The sequence below is a fragment of the Stenella coeruleoalba genome, assembly GCF_951394435.1.
Source record: "Stenella coeruleoalba genome assembly, chromosome: 14".
NCBI lineage: Eukaryota > Metazoa > Chordata > Mammalia > Artiodactyla > Delphinidae > Stenella > Stenella coeruleoalba.
Genome location: NC_137160.1, coordinates 86207253 through 86233910, shown reverse-complemented (window position 1 = coordinate 86233910; position 26658 = coordinate 86207253). Strand labels below are relative to the sequence as shown.

The 26658-nt window shown below is 45.5% G+C and overlaps 1 protein-coding gene across 1 annotated transcript in view; it reads right to left on the bottom strand.

Annotated features, from left to right (window-relative positions):
• TMEM132C (transmembrane protein 132C) overlaps positions 1 to 26658 on the bottom strand; it is a 370899-nt gene that overhangs the window by 214512 nt on the left and 129729 nt on the right. The window contains exon 2 of the mRNA XM_079941945.1: positions 22181 to 23069. Within this exon, the coding sequence (XP_079798071.1) occupies positions 22181 to 23069 (889 nt within the window). The remainder of the gene's footprint in view (positions 1 to 22180; positions 23070 to 26658) is intronic.

Here is a 26658-nt window from a genome sequence, read left to right as displayed (position 1 = left end):
AGTCACTTTACCAGGAAGCAGCAGTCTGATTCACTTCACTAGCTGCAGAACTAAGAAGACACCTGTCGTAAAATCGCGGCTATTTCTGAGGTCTTCGGGTTATGGACAGCATTAGTATCTTGTACTCGATGGGTACACTGTAATACATACTTAGCCAAGCCCTGATAAGACTGCATCTTACGGAAGCAACCTAAATGTCCACTGACAGACGAATGGATAAAGATGTGGCCCATATATACAATGGAATATTACTCAGCCATGAAAAGGAACGAAACTGAGTTATTTGTAGTGAGGTGGATGGACCTAGAGTCTGTCAGACAGAGTGAAGTAAGTCAGAAAGAGAAAAACAAATACTGTATGCTAACACACATGTGAAATCTAAAAACATGGTACTGAAGAACCTAGGGGCAGGGCAGGAACAAAGACACAGACGTAGAGAATGGACTTGGGGATATGGGGAGGGGGAAGGGTAAGCTGGGACGAAGTGAGAGAGTGGCATGGACATATATACACAAACGTAAAATAGCTAGCTAGTGGGAAGCAGCCGCATAGCACAGGGAGATCAGCTCGGTGCTTTGTGACCACCTAGAGGGATGGGATAGGGAGGGAGGGAGGGAGACGCAAGAGGGAGGGGATATGGGGATATATGTATATGTATAGCTGATTCACTTTGTTATACAGCAGAAACTAACACACCATTGTAAAGCAATTATACTTCCATAAAGATATAAAAAAAAAAAAAAAGACTGCGTCTTCAGACATGACATATTGGAAAACTATGATTACTTCCTCCACAATGGAATCGTGATAACATCGAACAAGATTGAAGTTTCATCCTGTCTTTGGTCCGAATGGGGAAGTCCTCTCAATAAACTGGAAACAGACCCAAAGCATAGACTAATAAGAAGCTATCTGGTCGGTTTGTTTCTTGCAGTGGAGTAGGTTAACACAAATTAACTTGATGAAAGGTGGAAGCCCACACAGCTACTGAAACGGGAAAGCAGGGCCTGTAAATGAAAATGCCTCCAGGGGTCAGGAAAGTAACTGGGGTAAGCGAGGAAGGCTTGCCTGGGAGGTGCTGGAGGGAGCAGTGGGGCTGCGAAGGGGTAGAAAACAAAAGCGCCTCCCCGCCTCCAAGGCGGCCACAAGCTGGCTCCCAACTACTGGAGGAAAAAAAATGGGCTCAAGGGCTTCCCTGGTGGCGCAGTGGTTGAGAGTCCGCCTGCCGATGCAGGGAACACGGGCTCGTGCCCCGGTCCGGGAAGATCCCACATGCCGCGGAGCGGCTGGGCCCGCGAGCCATGGCCACTGAGCCTGCACGTCCGGAGCCTGTGCTCCGCAATGGGAGCGGCCACAACAGTGAGAGGCCCGTGTACCGCAAAAAATAAATAAATAAACAAAGGGCTCAAGCCTCAGACCTTCCGATCTTTAAGAAAAAACAGAAAGCCAGAGTCTTACATAAAATTTCTTAGGTTTAAAACTACTACACAGGCCCAAGGAAACACTTCTTCAAGCCACCAGATCTTAAGCCATGTACTAAGTTATGTTTTTATGAATTGGTTAATAAAGCGGAAACAAAGAATATAACTTTATGTTCAGCTTATTCTTTCTGATAGATGGTGAAAATGGTCATAATTTTTTCCTTCTCCATAATGAGTTCTTTTGGAATGACTTTGAAGTTCTGTCATTAAGAGGTGAGGTCTCTTCATCAACAGATATTCCATATATACAATGGAATACTACTCAGCCATAAAAAAAGAATGAAATAATGCCATTTGCAGCAACATGGATGCAACTAGAGATGATCATACTAAGAGAAGTAATCAGAAAAAGAAAGATAAATACTGTATATCACCTATACGTGGAATCTAAGTAATACAACAAACTAGTGAATATAACAAAAAGGAAGCAGACTCCCAGATATAGAGAACAAACGAGTTACCACTTGGGGGGAGGGGCAATATAGGGGAGGGAAGTGGGAAGTACAAACTATTGGGTGTAAGAGAGACTCAAGGATGTATGTACAACACGGGGAGTACTGCCATATTTTGTAAGAACTGTAAACAGAAAGTAACCTTTAGAAACTATATAAAATATTAAAAAATTTAAAATTAAAAAAATGTTTTAAAAAGAGGTGGAGTCTCTTTCCCCATTCCTCACACATGGGCTGGCCTTGTGATTTGTTGTATTGAGAGAAGAGAAGGTGGCAAAAGCTCTGTTGGATTAAGTTCATGTCAGGACCTTGTCTCTACTCTTTCGTGGAGCCCTGGGACCACCCTGTGAACAAGCCCAAGATGGCCTGCTAGGTGCTGAGACACACATGGCCCCAAGGCCCCCATCATCCCAGCCAACAGCCAACCTGCAGAAGCAGAGCTAGAGGGCTGCCTGGCAGTTGAGTGAGCCCGCCAAGATCAGAAGAACCGCCCAGCTGAGCACAGCACAGATTACAGACCCACAGAATCAAAAGATAAACAAGCAGTTATTGCTCTAAGCCACTAATTTCCAGGGTGGTTTATTACAGAAAAAGCTACTGTTACACCTTTTTAGTTCAGTAGCTATATCGTCAGGGTTCAAATCCCAGCTCCACCAGCTACTAACCAGGTGACTTTGGAACAGTAAGTTAACTTTCAATGCTTCAATCTCCTCCTCCCTATAACATAAAGATTATAATAATGATAACACCTACTTCAGAGAGCCTTTATGAGAACTTAGTGAGATAGTATAATCTATGCACAGTATTTAGACTGAGGCCTGGCACATGTAAGTTCTTGGTAAGTTATTATCAACTAATAATTTGTTGTCTTCACCCCAATGTTTCAAAAAGACCTCCAGTGCATTTTAATCAGTAACAACTAAAAAGTCTGAATTGTCCCCACTCTGCTGCTCAGCAGGCCATGTGTTTCAGAAACTGAGCATATGTGGTACTTGACTTAGGGTTTATATTAGTATGTGTTTTAAAAAGCAATTGAAACAATGACATGCATTTAGAGATGTGCTGAAGCTGGTGCATCTGGGCTCGTGAGGCCGACATATTAAATTTTCAGGAATTTTGCTAGCCATGTAGTAACGTGGATGGTGGGAGAATTTACACCATAGAAATAGACCAATACCACAAATAAGGGCTGTTTCTCTTCCCCCTTCCCAGAGAGCTGGTTATTAAACCTGCATCTGTAAACCTCTGCATGTATCCCTTATACACTAAACCAGGCATCAAATGTGGTTCCTTCTTTTTATAACCATTTGCTTTTCCCTCCCTAACGGCATCAGATTCCTTTGAGGGGATTATCTCCTATCCATTGTATGAAGTCCTGATACAAGAACAACTTTAAGGAACTGAAGGTGGAAGAAAGCCATATACTCTCTTAGACCTTGGACTTTTGCTTCCCACACACTCTTTACTCATTTATATTTGCACCTATGGAAACATTTTTTAGAAACCAGTGGTGCAATCAGCCCGCAGAGGCAAGCATGAAGGTATTATCAGGTCTTTCCATTTAAAAAAGGCTATTTCTTATTCCATCACTTTTTAAGCGAGTACTGATCTCGGCTGGGAATGCCTGAATTACTCCCCCCCTCTGAAGCGCAGGCGTCATACCTAATATAACGGTGGGATGCAAAGCAGTCCGGAAAAAGGCAGCCTCCGAATGTGGACGTCGACAGAGCTCATCTACTTAATGGGCTGACCCGTACTGTTTTCTCTCCTGGGGATTACTGCTCCCAGGCAACAGACGTTTGCTAAATAGTTGATCAAATGAATGTGATGGAGAAATACAGATGCCTCTGGGGAAACGGAAGAAAGGGAGTTTTACGACCTGGGAAGTTTACTCTCCCTAGATGTGCATGCGGTCTCTGGGTCAGGTGCTCAGATCTTGCTGGTGTAACTCCCCAGTGGAGACCCACGGTCTGTCTGCTGCTTGCTCACCCCAAAGGCTGGCAAGTCTGCCTGCATCCCTGATGGTCCGGGATGCAGAACTTCACAGTTCTGAGACTTAAGCTCAGCAAACAAGAAGGACTGAAGGAGGTCTACCCTCCCCCATTCCCTGCCCCGTGAGTCTGATATCCCTAAAATGAGTGATGATTTGGTCCGGTCAATGGGCAGAATCATGCATTCAACCGTCGAAAGCAGAGTTACCTTAACATATCTGAAAGGCCAAATAATGTTAACCAAAATTATATATTGGATCATTTCACCAACCTTTCCATGCAGTTTTCCTTTGCTTTTTACTTTTCATAGCATTAGCGGGGAGAAAAAGGATATACAGGAAAACACAGCATTGTAACGTTGACACGGCTTTGAAGATGACACAGATTAATCATCTCACACTCATTATGATTCCATTACTGTGGTTCTTCAGTGCTTTCTGGTCTCCTCTTTCATGTTCTACTAACAGGGGCTTGGCTGTGCTTGAAGACAGAACATTCTAGAAGCCAGTGTAATATCCCCAGGGGGTGGCTTTTAATCACCACTTACTCCACGATGGGGAGTTCATTCTTCTTCCACACAGACCTTGCAGTGAGTGCCAGAACACTGACAGAGACACACTCTCTGGAGATTTCGTGGATTCCAGGCGCTCGGGGTGGGTCCCCTCTACGCCAGCCCAGGGAGAGTTTCTCAGTGGCAGACACAAGGATGCTCGTCAGTTAGGGCAGCGACGGACCCAAGAGCCAGAGAAGAGGAGCCAGCTTTCCCAGAGGACGTCAGCTCCAGAACACTCCTGGCCCCTCTCTAGATTCAGAGCGCCCTAGGACCAAGGCATGGCATCTTAGGTATCATCAATCATTGTCACATCACCCAGGGATGCCTCTGCTTCATGTGTACCGAGGGCTCTGAACACGCATAGTGAAATGGCAGAGAGAACGGCACGAGCTAAGAGCACACAACCTTAGGAGACGAAACGAGAGGGAAAAAGAGGCCACTGGAAACTGGTAAATTGCACGCTTCCCTTCTAATCCGTCCCCTTTGTTCAGTTCGCTTCGAATGTGCTCACCCCTGAACTGTTTAAATTAGCCGGCCCAAATGATCGCAATATGGAAGCAAAGACAAAAGTTGTAGGTGTTTTGAAAGTAACATTTTCTTTAACTTTTCTTACGCAAAAAAAAGGCAGCAATTTCCAGAGCAACAGTCCCGCCACCACCTGCATTTCTGGAGACAGTTGAAGAATCAAGGATAAGCAACAATGCCAGGTGCCTGCATTTCAGAATTTTGTATGAGGCTGTTGCAGATACGGGTAACTTTCCATTCTTTTCTGGGTAATGCTTTCAGTGGTTTCAATTAACCTCGAGGGTGACAGAGCCCAGTATAATGACCTTTACACCTCTGTGCAATGTTTAAATATCTTCCTTGTAGTCTCTCCCATCTCTGTCAGGTTGAAAAACATAATTTCTTAATGAATTCTTTGCGTCTTGACTTAAGACTGCTTCTTAATGGCCTTTCCTCACAGGGTTAATTGCACTTTTCAAGTGCAGTGGGGGAACGAACAAAAAATCTAATCATATACTCTCTGTGCCAAGAAGGGGGACGATGTCCTTTACCCTGGACAAACAGGAAAGATATTTATTGCCACCATCTTCAGTCAAAGAAGAGTGGAGATGATTTCTTCCTAGGAGAGTCTAGTTGCCTGAATGTGGTCCAACTTGAAAGCAAGAATCTAAGGTTACATGCTGCTTCCTCCATACAAATCCCTTGACTGTCATTAACAGTCAGATGAGAGGAGAATCTGAAGTCATTCAGTTCATTACCACTCTGTTCCCTCCCTTGTTTGCAAACACCAAGGACATCGTTATAGAAACATGAAAGCTTCCCATGCAGTCACAAGATCACCCTGGACCCAGACCCTTTCGGCTCACCAGTATCTTTGTGAATTAAGTGTGTCTTGGACCTTCCATCTGAGAAGAAACAATTTGAGATGCTGCAGGGAATACTAGGAAGGCAGTACAGGTATTTTCAGGTTCGCAAATCCATACAGGGTAGTGCCAGGATGATAAAGGATAAGAGTGGTAAGAAAAGAATGCTTTGGAGAACTTGAAGGAGGACGAGCTCCTATCTGGCTTGGAGGAAAGTGAAAAGGCAGGAGAACCAAGGTAAGTCAAGTCCTGGGTAACAAGAAGCAGCCCACTCTGTGAAGGTAGAAAGAAGAGCATTCCAGGCAGAGAGCACAGCAGGTACAAAGGCCATGAGGCAGGAGTGAGCTTTGAGTTGCAACGAGAAGGCGGCAGCGAGGCTTCAGTGCAACAAGTGTGAGAAACGAGGTTAAAAAATGAGGCTGGAGAGATGGGCAAGCCTGCATCTGTGGACCTCAATCTTCACTGTTTATCAGCATCACCTGGAGAGATTTTTAAAAATACTGATGATACCCAAGCACAACCCCTGGGATTCTGATTTAACTGGATTAGTGTAGGATTCAGGCATTGGAATTTTTTTTCAGCTTTTCTCCAAGAGTTCTCAAGTTGTGGGAAAATTAAAAGAAGAGTATCATCAATGCCCATCTAACCTTCACCTAAATTGACAGACTTTGAAAATCTGCCATGTATGATTTTGCTTCTTCTGTTTCTGTCTCTATCTGTCTCTGTCTCCCTTTCTCTTTCTCTCTGTAAATATATATACCTTCTGAAGATTTAATATCCCTCATATGAATTACATATATTTTAAAAGAACTTATACATATACATATATTAATTATATATACATTCTGATGTCCACTCAAGGTGGGGCATCACTGGTTTGAATACTCTTGGTTGAGCTCTGTTCCCTGTAGCTGAAGCATTCTAGCCGATGGCCTCCCATCCTTAAGGACCATCTCCATTCTTGGGCGGGTCGAAGGTCAGTGGGGACATCAGTCCTTGTGGCATCAGCCCACACTGGCAACTGTGAGCTGTCTGTGTGTCTATCCAGGCACATACATGTCAAAGGCATATTCTCCAGTCAAAAGAGCAACTTCACAGGTGGTCCACCGATGCGCCTTGTTTATTTTGACAACAAAGCCAGCATCCCTTTAGTTGCTTCTATATCCCTTATACTGAAAAGAAAATATGGAAAATTGCATGGGGGTGAAGGCTTTTTTTGCCCAGACACCTCACACCATTTTGACCCTACTTCTTTTTCCTACCACGCTAAGCACAAGAGAACTTAGAGATCTTGCTTGTTCTTTATCTGGAAGGAGAGAAGAGATATCCACACTTTCTGGTTTCCCAAACTTCTCAGATGGACCCTCAAAGCTCAATGTTCCTTTTAGGGTCCTACCAACTTTTAACTCCTTCTAATTCCCATCTGTTGCTTTTTTTTTTTTTTTTTTTTTTTTGCTTTACCCTCAGTTTAGGAAACTGTTATCTAATTTTTTGCAATAAGAACAAACCTGATGAGAGTTTTCCAGATTTTCTGGTCCAATTCAAAAATTAAGGGTTTCACTCTCTTGTTTTCCACTTGTGCTATGTTAGCCCATTCCTTCTGGAAATCAGTATAACATGTTCTCTTTATGGCTTCAATCTTGGGAAGAACTATGGACCAAGAATGGAATAAGAAGCACAAAGGGATGACATATCACATATCAAAATATTATCCCCCAATAGAAGGGGGGCAGAGAGACAGTTAAATACCCACTGTAGGTTGGGACTTCCCTGACAGTCCAGTGGTTAAGACTCCACGCTTCCACTTCAGGGGACGTGGGTTCGATCCCTGGGTGGGGAACTAAGATCCCACATGCCACGCGGCGTGGCCAAAAAATGAAAAAAAAAAAAAAAACCCAACCTTGGGGTTTGGTTTGGGGAGGATTGGGGAGATCATCTCTTGAACTCGTTAGAGATGCTCTAGCTCCAGCAGTCGCTGAGATGGCCAAGCCGCTCCCCGGCCCTGCAGCCAACAGCGCAGCTACGTGGAGGTGGCCCCTTCCCACTGCCCATTTGAACGCAGCTGCCACATTCCATCCTTCGAGCTCCCCTGTGCATTTCAGGATGGCACAGCTGGGTTTGTTAGCTGGACTCAATATTTAGCCCTTCCATCTGAGACATGCTGACACTGATCTGTCAATTTTGAGAGCCAGTCCCGTGCCCACGGAGCCCATTCCGGGAAGTACTCCTTAGCAGCTAATGAAACGGGCAGCCCCTGGAGTGTGGCCCTCTTTCTGCCAATGTGATGTCAAGGATGGCTCTGTCTTTGAACAGACCTCTCTGATGTTATCAAAGCCCTTTTCTTGTTGTTTTCTTTTCTCTTCTCTCTCTTTTTTTTTAAGGAGGGATATTAAGATATACTTATCACAGAGTATAAACAAACTAAATGAGACCCTTGCTCTTTGGGAAACATGAAAATTGGCCTCGATTTCAATAGCTTATGGCCACTTTATCTACTGCCGGCATCTAGGAGGAGCGTTTCAAAGCAGCAGAGCTTCTTAGCTTGCCAGGCAAGGCCGTGACGTTCCCGACAGATGGCTTTCCCCACGTGTCCGTGGGTATATTCCTGACTCACTGAGAACCCTGACTGGCTTTGAAGCCTGAGAGACAACTGGTTATAACCCATGGTCGTAGTGATGTACGCCGTGAGCAACCACTTGTTTTTCTCAGGGTGTTCCAACCTCAGCATCACTGATTGGAATTTTGAGCTGGTATAGTCTTTGGTGGGGGTGGGGGCAGGGAAGCTGTCCTGTGCTTGTAGGAGATCTACCATTGTCCCTGGTGTCTACCCTCGAGACACCAGTAGAAACCCCCTCCCCAGTTTTGACAACAAAACGGTCTCCAGATAATTTCCAGACTGCCCTGGGAGAGGGGTTTACCTAAGGGAAAGCAATGGGATCCTTCTTCCAACACAATGTATGTGTTAGAGTAGAGATGGGAGTTCATCAGAATATTTTTAGCTGCAATTAGTAGCTCTAAACCAAGAGCAGATACAAAGACTATCTATGTAACTTGAGGAAAACCCATGTAATAATAAAAAATAATAATGCAATAACAACAAATATGTATAAGTGTATACCAAGCATATGTTAAATTTCTGTGTCATTTCTGCATCACCATAACCCTGTAATAATAATCCTATTATTATTATCCTCATACAGAAATCAAGGCACAGAGAGGTTGAGGAACCTGCCTTGGTTGTACAGCTAGGAAACCCTGAGTCCAGGATTTCAGTTCGACCGTCCATCTCCATCACTATGCTCCCGTGATGGACACCTCTTGATCGTCTGCTGCCCAGTGTACAGATCCTCCTTCTTCTACTGCCTGCATCCCAACTTTCCCTCTGTCAAGCCACTCTGCCTGTACTTTTAGTCAACAAGTTTTTAGTGGCATTAATCCACCACTTCTAACTCGAAGGGTAGTATGTTTAAATAGCTGCTCACAATAAATGTGTTAGGGATGAGTATGTGGTTGAAAGGAGACTCAATTCCAGGACATTCACTGGACAAGTTATAAAGGAGAAGCCCACTTAAAATAACTTTTGTTGTGGTGATGGCGGTAAAGTACACATCACATGAAATTTACCACCTCAACCATTTTCAAGTGTACTGTTCAGTGGTATTAAATACATTTATAATGTACAACCAACACCACCCTCCATCTCCGTAATTCGATTCATCTTGTAAAACTGAAACTCTGCACCCACTGAACAATAATCCCCCATCATCCCCCCAGCCCGTCAACCACAAGTCTACTTTTTGTCTCTATGATTTTGACTCATCCAAGTACCTCATGGAAGTGGAATCATACAGCATTTATCATTTTATCATTTTGACTGGCTTATTTCACTTGATATAACGTCTTCAAGATTATTATCCATGTTGCAGCAGGTGTCACAAGTTCCTTGCTTTTCATTAAGGTGGCATAACACTCCACTGTACATTTTGTTTATGCATTCATCCATCGACGAACACTTGGGTTTCTTCCACTTCTCGGCTGTTTTGAGTAACGCTGCAGTGAACATGGGTATATAAATATCTCTTCAAGATCCTCATTTCAATTATTTTGGGTACATACACAGAAGAGGAACTGCTGGATCATATGGTAATTCTGTTTTTCATTTTTTTGATGACCGCCATATTGTTTTTCCCAAAAGCTGCACCATTTTACATTCCCAGCAATAGGACACAAGGGTTCCAATTTTTCCATATCCTCATCAACACTTGCTATTTTCTGTTTATTGGATAGCAGCCAATCTAATGGCTGCGAGGTGCTATTTCACTGTAGAAGTCCACTCTTAAACTCTCAGCATGGGGACTTCCCTGCTGGTCCAGTGGTTAAGAATCCACCTTCCAATGCAGGGGACGCGGGTTCGATCCCTGCTCAGGGAATGACGATCCCACATGCCACAGGGCAACGAAGCCTGCGTGCCACAACTACAGAGCCCACGTGCTCTGGAGCCCGCGAGCCACAAGTAGAGAGAAGCCCATGCACTGCAACAGAAGATCCCACATGCAGCAACTAAGACCCGACGCAGCCAAATAAATAAATAAAAAATAACTCTCAGCATGGTCGCAACTAGGAGCCACTGGGGGTCACCATGTAGGGAGCCAGCAGGAGAATTATAATGACACGTAAGGAGGGGATTCGGCTGATGGAGCTAAAGAGATTGGATGCCAGAATGGGTTGTTGAGAGGACTGCATGGCGTGTTACAAATGAATGACATGCCAAACACTATGCAAGTATACTCTCCTAGAATCCCAATAGGTCCACATCCAACCAGCAGTCCCAGAGGCAGCCAGGATTTTAACTTCAGGAGTGACTGGTCCCATCCAGGTGACACTGGGTGAGAGCTGCTGAAAAGGCTATGCATTTCTTTACTTTGTTGTAGCAATTTCCCTTTTTAAAGATGTCTCTGAAAAATTCAAAAGAAGAGAAGACTCCTTCAAGAAGGCATGTCCAAAGTGACGGCATAACACCAATTGGGGGACTTCCCTGGTGGCGCACTGGTTAAGAATCCACCTGCCAATGCAGGGAGACAGGTTTGATCCCTGGTCTGGGAAGATCCCACATGCCACAGAGCAGCTAAGCCTGTGTGCTGCAACTACGGAGGTCCACGCGCCTAGAGCCCGTGCTCCGCAACAAGAGAAGCCACCGCAATGAGAGGCCCGCGCACCGCAACAAAGTAGCCCCCGCTCGCCGCAACTAGAGAAAGCCTGCGCACAGCAACAAAGGCCCAACACAGCCAAAAATATAAATAAATAAATATAAATATAAATAAATATATATAAGAAAAGCCACGTGCGGGCTTTCTCTAGTTGCGGCGAGCGGGGGCTACTCTTCGTTGCGGTGTGCGGGCCTCTCATTGAGGTGGCTTCTCTTGTTGCGGAGCACGGGCTCTAGGCGCGCAGGCTTCAGTAGTTGTGGCTTGCGGGCTCAGTAGTTGTGGCTCGTGGGCTCTAGAGCACAGGCTCAGTAGTTGTGGCGCACGGGCTTAGTTGCTCTGCGGCATGTAGGATCTTCCCGGACCAGGGCTCGAGCCCGTGTCTCCTGCATTGGCAGGCGGATTCTTAACCACACCAACCAGATGCTGGTATTTTAGGGACATGTAAGATGTGGTCTCCGTCTTTTAGAAACTGCCCTCACATGTGGTTCCACCTGAGGGACAGCCACCGTCCAGGTCTGGTGATGCTGGTCTTTCTAGCTGTATGCTCTCGAGGCAAGATGAAGGAGGAAGAAAGTCCTAGTTGATATAAGTTAAACTAAGGGAACAAGGTCAGGCCTTGAGAATGTGGATCCACCGTGGAGGAAAGAGGGGAGGGGGTGGGGTGGGGCAATGGGACTCATCACGGGGGGAGTGAGGTCACTGGATTCAGCTGGAGAAAACGGCTGGTAATTGGTCCTGAGATCCACAGCCCCTCTCCCCTCCCTTCTATCCCCTCCTACACCACAGCCTCCTGTCTGTCTTGATGTCCTAATTTCCAGGACCCTTCCCTTCTAAGTAAAACAGTGCATCGTACTTCTGAAAGTAGACTGGAGCCAGACTGGCCCTGGGGAGCACACAAAGGACTAATAAACACAAGAAAATATACTCAACATTGCTAGGAACATAGGACATGGAAGCTGAAATAGCAAGAAGTTTCCAAGAAAGGTTTTATTTTTTAATGGAAAAAAAATTCTTTTTTAAAATTTATATGCATATGTTTTGTTCTTTAAATTTTTGAAATTAATTTTTAATACAAGTTTTAAAGGTTACTTTCCATTGACAGTTATTACAAAGTACTGGCTCTACTCCCCGTGTAGTACGGCACATCCTTGTAACCTGCCTTACGCCCAATAGTTTGGATCTCCCACTCCCCCTTCCCTCTCCCCACTGGTAATCATTAGTACTTTCTCTCTGTGCATCTGCTTCTTTTTTTGTCATATCCACTAGTTTGTTGTATTTTTATTTATTTTTATTTTATTTTATTTTATTTTTGCTGTACGCGGGCCTCTCACTGCCGTGGCCCCTCCCGTTGCGGAGCACAGGCTCCGGACGCGCAGGCTCAGTGGCCATGGCTCACGGGCCCAGCCGCTCCGCGGCACGTGGGATCTTCCCGGATCGGGGCACGAACCCGCGTCCCCTGCCTCGGCAGGCGGACTCTCAACCACTGCGCCACCAGGGAAGCCCCAGTTGGTTGTATTTTTAGACTCCGCCTATAAGTGATACCACACAGTATTTGTCTCTCTCCGGCTGACTTATTTCACTTAGTGAAATAAAGCAGCGGGAATGCATTCCGAACGCTTTTGAATCCGGTAAGGTTTTCTTCCCCTCTCCGAGATTTTAATTCAGCTAATAACTCTTGCGGTTGCAAGCCATAAACAGTTGAAAGTTCTGATATTAGGAACCCTGGAGCAATGACCTGACACCAAAGTAGCAGCATGTCAGTACTTTAAAGCACTCCAGCATATGCATATGTATCTGAGTCACTTTGCCGTACACCTGAAACTAACACAACACTGTAAATCAACTATACTTCCATTTAAAAATTAAATTAAAAAACAAAATAAAAAGAGGGACTCAAAAACAAAAGAAAAAAATCCATATGAAGAAAAATAAAATACCCCAGTACAAAATAATACTAAAATTTTGTCACTCTTACTGCAATGACTACCACGCCCTTAGCCAGCCTCTCTTTTCCAAAATGTCCGGATAGAAAGGGACCGTGTGTCACAGGGCCACTTATGCACGTGTCATACTGTTTGCAACAAAGCTGTGATCTGGGGAAACTCGAACACTAAGATGACTTTTACATGGTTGAAAGAACGTGGAACAAAAGAGGCAGGACTTGGTCAGAAGGACTCTGGTTTTCTCTGTTCACAGAACTGGAATCAATTTTATGTTTAAATGTTTCCCACACCAGTCAAATCGTTCTCAAATGTTTCGCAGAAGCCGGGCTGCCTGGCAACCCAGATGTGTTCTGGGGGGCTGGGGAGGGGCCCCAGGCAGGAAACGTTATTTCTTTACTTCTTCCCAAGCAGAAAGAAAATTGTTCCTTTTCTCTATTCCAGCAGAATACATTTAAAACGACAAGCTGGAGAAAATGAAAACAAACCTTTCCCGGGGAGGCCTTCAACAGGGAAGGCATTTTCAACACGAGTGTGGGAAAACGAGTCCCCAGAATCTTCTGAATTAGCTCCAAATTAGCCGTCGAGGCAAACACCATCCTGTTGGACGGTCTCCTCCGCTTCAGGGGGAGTCTGGGGACTGTGCCATCATTCTCGAGGGTTCTACCTGACCCTGCAGATTGAGGCTCCGGTGTAAATGAAGAGCCAAAACTTATCCAGGGCAAGCCAGGTATCTGGAAATTGCCTTTGAGGGTTTTTTGTATCCTCAGACACAAAACGGATGGGGCGAAAAAACCCACACTCCCTAATATTCAATTATAACCGCACGCACACAGGCTGCGCTCAGAAATTAGTGGAATGGATTTGAGGGTGCAGGTCTAGACTCCCCCAACAGAGAAGGGTTTATCCTTCACGTAGCGAAGGCACACGTTCTTATTCATAGCATCTCCTTCCCGCCGCGGGATGGAGCAATTCAGAAGAACCAAGGATGCCACAGTGGAAGGCTCTGAAATACAGCGAGTGGCCCATCTTCTCTAGGGTGGGTTGAAGAATGGCCCTTCTCCCAATGCATGTCCATCTAGAACCTCAGAATGTGACCTTATTTGTAAACAGGGTCTTTGCAGATGTAAGTAGTTAAGGATCTCAAAAATGAGATCATTCTGGATTGGGGTGGGTCTTAAAGACTCGTTTCTTTTTCTTTTTTTTTTTGTAAATTTTTATTTTATATTGGACTACTGTTGATTTCCAATATTGTGCTAGTTTCAGGGGTACGGCAAAGGGATTCAGTTGTACGTATACATGTATCTATTCCTTTTCAAATTACTTTCCCATTTAGGTTGTTACAGAATATTGAGCAGAGTTCCTTGTGCTATACAGTAAGTCCTTGTTGGTTATTTTAAATATAGTAGTGTGTATATGTTAAACATCCAATTTATCCCTGTCCCCCTTTCCCCTTTGGTAGCCATAAGTTTGTTTTCTATGTCTGTGAGTCTGTTTCTGTTTTGTAAATAAGTTCATCTGTATCGCTGTTTTTAGATTCAGCTTATAAGCGGTATCATATGATATCTGAATGACAGGTTTCTTTATAAGAGAAAGGAGAGGGCAATTTGAGACACAGACATAGAGGAGAAACAGATGGAAAATTGATGTGAAGACAGGGGTAGAGAGTGGAGGGATGTGGCCACAAGCCAAGGAACCCTAAAGGCTGACAGCAGCCACCAGCATCTGAAAGAGGCAAAGAAGCACTCTTCTCTAGAGCATTCAGAGGGAGCACGGCCCTGCCGTTGTCTTGATTTCAGACTTCTGGCTTCCAGAACCGTCAGAGAAAAAACTTCTGTTGTTTAAGCCATCCAGTTTGGTGCCATTTGTTACAGCAGCCCTGGGACACTAAACCACTCTACTGTGAGCCCTGACTTACGGATCAAGAGATGCAGCATGGCAACTTGCAGACCCAAGCAGGTCCCCAGGCCTGCATGGCGATGGCTGAAAAGTCATTCTGTTTGAAAGACTGTACATAAACCCTGCGTTTCCAGCTGGTCTTCAAGACCAGTAAACCTGGTCATCATGGTCTTGGGCTCCAGAGCGGCAACAATTGCTGGGAGTTGAGAAGAGGCTGCTCCCTTTAGAAATGCACGTGAAAAAAAAAAAAAGAAACACACGTGATCCCCCTCTTGCTGCTTCCCTACCGGTCCCATCATTTCCACCGCGGAGGGTGCACACATCTGACTGACTGTTGCGCGAAAGTGGAGAACTGTGCGGACGTAATATACTGCCCTCGCCGGATCAAGTGTTGATCTGCGGCGGTCTCGGGGGCTGGTTAATTGAGATTATGGGGGCTGCTAAGGCCCTCTTAGCGCTCGCCCACCCCCTGCATACAGCTGCACGTGTCTATATTCCCTGGCTAGCCCGTACAGACATCTGATGTAAGCCAGCCCATCCCTGCTTCGGCCATTCTCATTCATCCGAAACGTTGAGGCGGCTTCTCATCATGACACGGTACAAAGCATAAGAAACACTTTAGTGTCCGTGGGAAAGATTCAACCGGGCACGATCCTAAGAATGTTGCCAAGTGTGGGAAAGGCAACTGAACATTTGATCACTTGAGGGAAAGAGCCTCAGTTAGACTAGAGTTTTATTTTTTTTAATTCGTTCCATGTTTAATATGCGGTTAAGTTTGGAGGCAAGAAAGAAAGGTCAAGACGAATCATCTTTTCTATCACACACACCATCTGCTGGGAGATATAATGGGATGGCCAAAAAGTTCGTTCGGGTTTTTCTATACCATCTTACAATATATCCCTATATATACATATAGATTATACTTATATATAGTTTCTTTATATATATAATTATTTACAGATGTTTATATACAATACATATGGTTTATTTATATATCTGGCTTATTTCTATATTGTATATATGGTTTAGTTTTGTACATTGTATATTTTTAAAGTATACAATTCAGTGGTGTTCGGTACATTCACAAAGTTGTACACCCATCTGTACCATCTAATTCCAAAATATTTTCATCCCTCCAGAAAGAAACCCCATACCCTTAGCAATCATTCACCACTGGCCATCTATTTCACTGGGTCCTGGCAACTGCTACTCTACCGTCTGTCTCTACAGACTTGCCTATTCTAGATATTTCCTATACATAGAATCGTACCACACGTGGTCTGTTGCGTCTGGCTTCTTCCACTCGGCGCCCTGTTTTCCAGGTTCATCCACAATGGTAGCCCGTATCAATACTTCATAACTTTCTACGGCCATATTCTATTCCATTGTAGGAATATACCACAATTCACTTATTCATTCACCCACTGATGGAACGTTTGGGTTTTCTCCATGCTTTGGCTATTGTGAATAATGCTGCTATGACCATTTGTGTATTTTGCGTACTTGTGTATAATTAAGTGTAAGTAGACTTAGTAGTGAAGCCGCGTGATGGGCTTCAGTCTATTAGGAGAGAGATGCCCCATGAATCCCACCATCCACCCACCAGGGGCATCCTGAGACTCTGCCCTCTGCCCTGCGCTGGTTAGGAACACAATTTGTCTGTAAAAGATGAACCTCACAAAATCCTTGTAGACTTGGAGAGAGCCAGGCTCTGCACTCTACCTGCGTTCCCTCGTTATATGCTGAGGTTCTAGAAATACATCCACCTACAGATCTCATCCTGCTTGAAGAAAAATAATACTTCCCTAACATTCTTCTTCCTTTAGCACATCTCCTTAAAAGCTTCTTGCCTGACTGCACCCTTCATCCTTGGTGTTTATTTATTGGAAAGACGCTGGGAACACAGAGCAGCACGTAAATGCACATGACGTCATGCTGATTTGGCTGGGGGACATTAGTCATTAACAAGAATGACTGTGCATATACCTCGCAGCCACACCAGGACAGAGGTAATGAATCCGTAGGTCCCACATCCGATAGCCAGGAAGGAACAGAACGATACCCCTTGCAGCCCAGCGGAGGGCTGCCTCACGACTTACTCCCGTAATTTGTGATCCTGCCTCTACAAAGCAAGGGCTCTTCAGACTGGACGCCTGGCATAGCGTCATCTTTCTTCTACTCCTTTATTCTTCTGGGAGGATTACCTCGTGACTTCACCATGTTTTACTTAAAAAGGAAAAATCACCTCTTAGGATTTAAACCCTGAAGGCTCCATGATCACTGCTGATACACAAACCTTACCCAGAAAAGGACAAAGCAGCCATGCAAACGGTTGTTCTGTGGTCAGTTCTTCTGGAGGGAAAGAGATGGAAAGATTTCTATTTCTGCTCGTGGGGGTCATGACTCGTTCTGAAGAGTCAGCTACCTTTGAGGGGAGGTGTGGTGGCCGGACCACCGGCTGACAGGACTTGGGATAACTACCTGAGCTCGACAGAAATCCAGAAATACATGGAATCCAAGACAGGTGATGTCAAGTATCTTGTTTTCTCTCTTCCTCAGTCACCTGTGAAATAGTCTGGATCCTTTGGTTTTGAATTGATTATACTGATCAGACACTTAACTCTAGATGTGGAAGGAACAGAATGAGGGAGTACACTGTCAGAAGAGAAACTGAGGAAATACGGTCTCAGCAGCTTTTGACTTTGGTCAGACGCCTAGGATGAGCCAGACTGTTTCTTCATTTCCCACCCAAATCTCCGCACAGACCATCCAGATATCCATACCCTCTGCACATCAAAGGTGTAGACGAGTGGCTGTCAACTGGGGTGATTTTGTCCCTCAAGGGATCTCTGTCAATGTCTGGAGACAATTTGATTGTCACAACTGAAGAGAAGGTACCACTGCTAGTGGGTGGAGGCCAGAGATGCTGCTGAACATCCTACAGTGCACAGGATGGCCTCACGACAAAGAACGATCTGTCCCCAAATGCCCGTCTTGCGGAGGTTGAGAAACCCTGGCGTAGACTAAACCAGCTGGTACGCTACTTACGTTCTTTTCATTATGAGACTCGAGATAGGACGATCTGCTATGTGTAAGCTCATGGTAGCGGCATAATGTAATCCTGTAAAGAGGAAAGACTCTCTTTATGACTCTCTTAGCATCCCTAATTCCAATCACAAAGTTGCGGGGTTCTGAATTAGTTACACTCGGAGGAGGACATCCCCCGACCGTTTCTGTGAATTAGGGATTTCAATGAAGCAAGCTTATTTTAAAAGGGAGAGGACCAGTGAACCACTGCCTTGGCTTCTTTAGGGATCAATTTCAGTTGCTTCCTGCTAAGATCAGAGGCGCCACGGTGTCTCCTACTCTTCCCTTCAAAGACCTGCAAGGTAAAGAGTGATCTACCTGCCTAACACCTGCAACTTGAGATAATGTGAACGTTGGTCCCAACACAGGGAGTAATTCCGCAGACCCAGTCTAAGATTGAGCTTTGGGTAAGATGTGCGGTCCTCAGCATCCCGGCTTGTCAGCAGCATTCAGGTACGTGGAGATGGCATCGGGAATTGTCAGGACTGATGACCCCAACTGTCAATATGTTTTGAAAACCCTCGGAATAGGGAATAATGCTTATGCTTGCCGTAAGGAATCTTGATGTTATTTCAAGAAGATTCAATTAGTAAGTCATGAAGGAAAACATCCATGAAAAGGCACATCATGGTATAAATTTCACATTAGGTATTTGCTTTTGCATCAATTCAATAAATGTTTACTAGTCCTTGAATACTGGGTTGGCCAAAAAGTTCATCTGGGTTTTCCTGTTGACACCTTCTGGAAAAATCCGAATGAACTTTTTGGCCAGCCCAATATGTGCTAAGCTGTATCCCAGGGGACAAGGGACTGATACCCATGGAACTGACCTACTTAGAAGTATCTGTAAAACATATCCAGTTGGGTATTTTCCTTTACGTTGGCCCTTATTTTATGTTTCTATTTTTCCAAAATAGGTTTCTAAAATAACGTTCTATCCACAGGAAACAAAGCTTCAACCTCCACACCTTGACTGCATCTCAGGAATCAATCTGATCGCAAAGCAGGGATGGCCCTTGAATTAAATGCACGACTAACTAATGAAATGCAGGCGGCTTCCTCGAGCCCATGGAAGGGAGTATCGTTTGTGAAAACGATCTCAGAAAGGAGGCTTAGGCCAAGTGTCCATGTACGTTATTGGCCCTATAAAAATTCCCAAGAAGTTTGGGTTGTCTTCAAGCATCATAGCCTTGTCGGCAAAGCCATCTTCCAGGGAGGCAATGGAGAATGTCTTTGGATTTCACGGTCAGGAAGGGTGTAGCAAAGTCCCCCCCCCCCCAAAAAAAAAAATCCCCCGTGAATTTTGCAGCTGGGTTCCAGTGATGGGCCAGATGGATTTCTCCTGTGATCGACTGAACAGTGACCATCACCGGAGACAGCTGGATAAAGGTGGACTTCCACGAGCTGCTACTTTTACTAGGAAGAAAGTGGTGTTTCCCAGGCTTCAGTAAGCCTCATGCAAAGTTCACTATTTTGCCACATCTGCGTACATCTTTTTGTATTTTCTTACTGAATATTTTTTTCCTTAGAATAATTAATTTATAAATTAAAATGAGATACGTTATCTGGAAAGGGAATACCTACTTTACCCACAGCCTTCCCATACCAATCAGGGCAGCTGCATCCTTCACGCCCAATGTCTTAGAGTCATTCTTTTTTTTTTTTTTTTTTTTTGCAGTACGTGGGCCTCTCACTGTTGTGGCCTCTCCCGTTGCAGAGTACAGGCTCACGGGCCCAGCTGCTCCGTGGCATGTGGGATCTTCCCGGACCGGGGCACGAACCCGCGTCCCCTGCATCGGCAGGCGGACTCTCAACCACTGCGCCACCAGGGAAGCCCTTGGAGTCATTCTTGACTCTGTTTCTCCTCCACCTCCTCTCTCTCCCCATAACTCTGAACCGTGGGTGGAAACATCAGGAAGGCAGAAGTAGGGCCACTGCCCTTCCCGGCATCAAGCAACATCCATGTCGTTCTGACCCTCTGTGCTCCCAAAGCTCTTGTCATTATAAAACAAATTTTTTGCTCTTTAAACAAAAGCATGGTGAAGTGAGAATCAATACAGCTTTCAGAACACACCTGGTAGCTGTTGTTTTATGCGAAGCGCAATATCCTTTCACTGCTAAAATAGAATTCAGTGCTTATGGAAGTTCTGACGGCTGTTCAACAGCAACCCTTCATAGAAGCACTTTTATGTGCCAGATACCGTTGTAAGCATCTCACAAATAAATATCAGCCCACTGAATCTTCCCATCCCTACGGCAGTAGGTACCAGAGTCTCATCTGAATTAGGAAACTAAGGCACATGGAGATGAGGTGGCATGCCTACAGTCATAAAGCCAGGAAGCAGACCAGAATTGAGGCCAGCTGGTTGCAGGACCTGTGTTCTCCCACATCATGCTCATCTTTGTGATGAAAAATACAGAAAACAGCTTCTCCTCTCCAGTGAACCAGGTCTGAGTGTCCCACCTGCAGCAGAAGGCCCTGCATCTTACACATGGGGACCCAGTGGCTCAGGCATACTCACCCCTCAAGCCTGCTGTGCTGAAGAGGGAAGCTAAGGATAAGTACGAGTGGGAAGATACTTGTGACTCTGGAATTTTAAAACTTGTTAGCAGTACTACTGATTCCCTGCCTTCTATCCCTCTTTTCCAAAGCTCAGGATTGATATATTTATTTTGCAATAGAAGAACATGAGACCAGGGTGCTAACGGACTCAGCGGAAATGAAACTCAAACCTTCCAGATCAGTGTCTTTCCCCATCCAAGGCAGGAGGAAGCAAACCTGGATCCTTTTATCTCAATATCTGCTATCCTGGCCCTGCAGTTATAAGGCTGACACTTGCATTAAGACACTGAGTTTATCCTTCCTCCCCCCCAAAGGCAGCAGGCACCAGGCTGACCACCCATCAGTACAAATATGATGGGAATTTTTCCCCCAGGACACAGTTTATATTCTGTAGAAGATGCAGGACTGCCTAACGTCACTGAAAGTGATGCTGTAAAGCCCTTGATCATATCCCAAACCACTGTCAAAGAAGGAGCTGGTAAACTAGTCCACTTAAAAATTGAAAGAAAAAATTATAAGGATGATGACTAGACAGACACTTCAGAAGAGAATTATTCGAATCCAAAGGACTAAGAAATGCCTCGAGAAACTTATTAAAACCCTTGAAAATGGACCATTCTTATCATCAGACAACAAAATTTAAACCAAAGTGAAATACGCTATAAGATGCCATCATTCTATTTTGCGAATATTTTCCCCAGCAACTCAAGCAACATGTGATTAAGTTTTTATTCTAAAAAGAACCAAAGCATAGCTGCAATTACAACCTAAGTCCTTCTTAACGATACCAGACAAAAACCTGCTATTTATCATCCTTATCTTTTAAACAAATCTCAAGCAAATAGTTTTTCATTTTTATGAAATCCTGGGCCACATTTTAAGAGGATTTGCTTCAGGTGGCTTCCCCTCCCCCCCCGTTATTAGTTATCCTCGGATAACAGGCGCTCCTGATCTAAACCTTAGAATCACTGTGCAGAGAAAGAGCCCATTACAAGTTTGGGGTGATTTGCTGAACCAACAGAGGTGATGGTAGGTGGCTTGTTCTGTAGTTGTTTCAATTTAGTTTTCTTTTTTTTATGAGATGGAATACCTCTGCTGAAGAATCTTCTGTTGGGCAGACTCCCTGAATCATTGCTAAACTGTACTCAGAAACGGGGGTTTTCCCACCGCTAACTGGCAAGATTTAACCCCACCAAAAAAAAAAAAAACAAACTTATCCTTGGCTTTTTTTTTTCACGTTTACACCCCAAGTGAGATAGCAGAGAGTGAGATATGCCTATGTCTTTTCTTGGGCCCCCTGAACATATACTTGGCCATGCAACCAAGTATTTGTACATGTATTAAAAAAACCTGAAGCTTAAAGAAAGTCCTATCCTTCTGCCAATTCAAAGGTAATACAAGGTCAGAAGACAGTGGGTAAGTTAGTCTTGTTTCTTAGGGGTGCAATTCCGGCCCTCATTCTCCCACCCCCTAATATACAGCGAAGCTGCTGAAAGCCTGTGGCCGGGTGCAGGATGTGGCTTCTACTCTGAAGCCGGAGCGTCCCTGAAGGTGGTGAAGATGGATTCTTCTCAAATCTGCACCCCACCTTCCCGTCCGGCATCACCGTACGCACGCCCCAGACTACAGTGGGCACCTACCTCAAGATGAAGAAGTCCACGGTGGAATTGCTGGCCACGGTGACATAGGCAGTGACCACGTCTCCTTGCTTGGCCGGCCGGGAGGGCAGCCAGACGGCCACGTTGCCATCTAGGCGCAACTCGCTGAGCTGGGCGCTGTCCTGGACCCGGTAGAGGCCGACGGCGCCGATCCTCTGCAGGTGGGACGTGCTTTCCTCCAGCCCGTCCTTCCCGGGGCGGATGGCATTGCCCTTCCGGACGTCGCCGCCCGCACAGTCTCCGCGCTCGTCCCCGGGCTGCAGGGCGTAGTAGAGCTCCACGGGGCTGCCCTCGGGGGGCTCGGGCGACTTCTTCCTCCCGGCCACCACCGTGGGGGGCCCGAACCAGCCGGCCGGGAGCTCCAGCTGCGCCACGCACAGCCCCAGGGCCCCCTGCAGCCGGCAGGTGCCCCTCACCTCCCGGGTCTCCCGGAAGGCGAACACCCGCAGGCAGGGCAGCCTCTGCGCGGGGTCGGCGTCGTCCCAGTCCCTGCCCACCACGTGGAAGAGCACCTGCACGCGGGGCCGGCTCAGGGAGACCTTGTCCCGCAGGATGTGTGCTTTCAGCTTCCAGTTGAAACTAACCTTGTCGGTGGGACCCAAAAAGTCTGGAGTCGACATCAGGTCCGGGGGCACGACCTTTTCCACCGAAAAAGGCCCATAGCTGGCATTTAAGATCGGGGGCCGCCTGGCTTTGTAGGGGAAGAAGGACTCGACTCGGGACTGCAGGCTGGAGTTGCGTGTCAAGTCCTGGTTGGTTTCCTTCAGGAAAAAGGAGGTCTCCGCTCTGAGCACGTGGTAGGTCACGGGCAGATAAGGGGGCAGCGAGGAAAACCTCTGGATGTTGTCTGTGACCCCACGGCCCTCGATCACTGCAGGGGGGAAAGAAAAAAGAAAAAGAGAAAGATGGGGTTATTCCGGGCTCCTTAGAGGTCACTTAGCAACGAGGGGTAATTGACGAGCAATTTAGAAACGAGGGTAAACACTCCGCAGTCCACTTGGCTAGGATTTTCATGTTCCTTCGATCAGCCACTAAATGACAACATACTCCGAAAATTACCTGCGTGTATTAGGTCGAAACCTACGAAAGGGAGATTTTTGTCCATTAAGAATTGTTGAACAGTGGCAACTTTATGGAGTCTGATCTAATGCTGGCAAGTGTGGGAGTGTAAAGTGGGTGGATTTATTAATAACTTGCGTGAGTTTCAAACATTTTTAATGACACTGGTACATGAAGAGAAAACCAGACCAGTGGAAGGGAACCGTTCATAAACAAGCCCCTGTACATCTAGACATTTCGTATGTTTTAAAGGTGGTACCACAGATCATGAGGCAGAGACAGACTTTAAATGGTACTAGGACAACCGACCAGCCGTTTGGCAAAAAGATACAATTAGGGCCATACCTCACACCATACACAAGCATGAACTTCAAATGGATCAGTGATCTAGATGTAAAAAAGTGACGTTTTTTCACTACTGAATGAAAATGTGATTTCCTCTATAACCTGGGTCTAGGGAAAGCTCTCTAACGATAACCCAAACGCCGAATGCAATTAAACAGTGATAAACGTGCCCGTGTAAAACTTTTACAAGACCTGCTCACAGCCAAAACTATCATAAAGTCGAAAGAAAAAGGGCAACCTGGGAGACACTGCAAACTGCTCACTTACGGTGCTCAACTCAGCCCGCAGGTGCGTTCTGTTTGGTCCACGGTATTTTAAAAGATGGCTATGAATGGGAACCTTTTTTAAAAACTGGGGAGTGTCTGGGTTTCCAGCTTCTCTGCAAACATGAGAGGAGTGGCAGCATGTAGGCTGTCTGCCCACCCGGCAACGGTAAGAGAACAGACCCAGCAAACCACCTTTGCCCAGTACCCTTTCCTGCTGGACCCTCAGGAGCACCTGAGTTTAAAAGCACCAGTTAGGGGGCTTCCCTGGTGGTGCAGTGGTTGAGGGTCCGCCTGCCGATGCGGGGGACGCGGGTTCGTGCCCCGGTCCGGGAAGATCCCACATGCCGCGGAGCAGCTGGGCCCGTGAGCCATGGCCGCTGAGCCTGCGCGTCCGGAGCCTGTGCTCCGCAGCGGGAGGGGCCACAGTGGTGAGAGGCCCGCGTACCAAAAAAAAAAAAGAATACTAAAAGCACCAGTTAGAATCTCCAGCCGGGTAAGTAAATGTACACTGGAGGCTGGAGGTTCAACACTGAGCCAGGGAAAAGCAGCACATCGCTCCCATCTTCCTGTCTTTCTCTGTCCGTCACCCACATCATTAGCAGTACAACCAGCTGCCTCCTTGCTGATTGGAGGTTGCCCTCTAAAGCTTCCCCGTGGGTTGATACTTACATTGCTGGGGACTCGCTGCTCGCCCAGGGCACGAGAGGTTACTGCGCCCCAACTGCTAACTTTGCAAAGCCCAGGAAAGACCATCGCCTGGCCCTTGTCTTTCAGAACCAGACCAGAAAACCCACATAAGCCCCCATTCATACCCTGAGAGAGAACACAGGCATTCCTCTCCCCTGATGCTCCAACCTCCCCTGCTGTCCCTGCTTCTAACTGCAGCCGACACAGCCCATCCAGCCTATGGGGCTACCCCATTGCCTCTCTCCTCCGGAACTTCCCCTAATCCTCTTCCCGGCCAGGACACTGGCTAGCAGATCAAAGCTGCCTTTGGTGCTGCAGCCTAACGCCCTTAGGTTGTAAAGGTGGCTTTTCAAAGGAATAGCTTTCTCCCTTGTTCTTCGCCCAGAGGCGTTGTTCTGAGGTCACCGGTAACACGGGTACTTTGCCCCTCTCTCTTTAGCGATATTTTACGGCTTCCCTTTTAACCCACTCATTTCAGGACCAGGTTAAAACACTCTCAGAAGACCCTGCATAACATTCTAGAAAAGGTTCTGGCTCTATGTGCTTAAAGAAAATCATTGACTTTATTTTTAACATCTTTATTGGAGTATAATTGCTTTACAATGGTGTGTTAGTTTCTGCTTTATAACAAAGTGAATCACTTATACATATACGTATGTTCCCATATCTCTTCCCTCTTGCGTCTCCCTCCCTCCCACCCTCCCTATCCCACCCCTCTAGGTGGTCACAAAGCACCGAGCTGATCTCCCTGTGCTATGCGGCTGCTTCCCACTAGCTATCTATTTTACATTTGGTAGTATATATATATATATATATATGTCCATGCCACTCTCTCACTTTGTCACACTGACAAAGGATTAATCTCTAAGATTTACAAGCAGCTCATGCAGCTCAATAACAAAAAAACAAACGACCTAATCCAAAAATAGGCAGAAGACTTAAATAGATATTTCTCCAAAGAAGATATACAGATTGCCAACAAACACATGAAAGAATGCTCAACATCATTAATCATTAGAGAAATGCAAATCAAAACTACAATGAGATATCATCTCACACCGGTCAGAATGGCCATCATCAAAAAATCTAGAAACAATAAATGCTGGAGAGGGTGTGGAGAAAAGGGAACACTCTTTCACTGTTGGTGGGAATGTAAATTGATACAGCCACTATGGAGAACAGTATGCAGGTTCCTTAAAAAACTAAAAATAGAATTACCATACGACCCAGCAATCCCACTCCTGGGCATATACCCTGAGAAAACCATAATTCAAAAAGAGTCATGTACCACAATGTTCATTGCAGCTCTATTTACAACAGCCAGGACATGGAAGCAACCTAAGTGTCCATCGACAGATGAATGGATAGAGAAGATGTGGCCCATATATACAATGGAATATTACTCAGCCATAAAAAGAAACGAAATTGAGATATTTGTAGTGAGGTGGATGGACCTAGAGTCTGTCATGCAGAGTGAAGTAAGTCAGAAAGAGAAAAACAAACACTGTATGCTAACACATATATATAGAATCTAAGAAAAAAAAAAAAAGGTCATGAAGAACCTAGGGGTAAGACGGGAATAAAGACACAGACCTACCAGAGAATGGGCCTGAGGATACGGGGAGGGGGAAGGGCAATCACTGACTCTTTAAGCAACTTGTAGAATTGTATCAAACCCAATGGATAAATTACTACATTTAACGCTTTTATTCTGATGTATTCATCCCCCTCCAAAAAAGCTTTTAAACCTTGAAGGGTAGAGATTTAGAGACTGGTTTGTTTGGAAAAGAGAGTGGGCCAAGGGCTCTCTGAAGGAACAGAGCAAGGATTCTAAGGCCCGTCTGTGCAGGGTGTATTCCACAACAGGGAAGCTTGTCAACAAGCTTTCTCATCATTCTTCACTCTTCTTGCACCTAAAAATGCCTTTTTTCTCCTTTTTTTGGGTCTTTTTACTTTTAAAAAAATCCTAAAAATGAACCTTTTGCTTTGAAGCAAATGCTGAGTTTATTTTCGATGACATAAAGCTGAAGTGGGCGTGCTGTCCTCTCATCTCTTCTCTTAGGCTGCTTCCATTATTTAACGCCCTCTTTATCTTCTGTATGG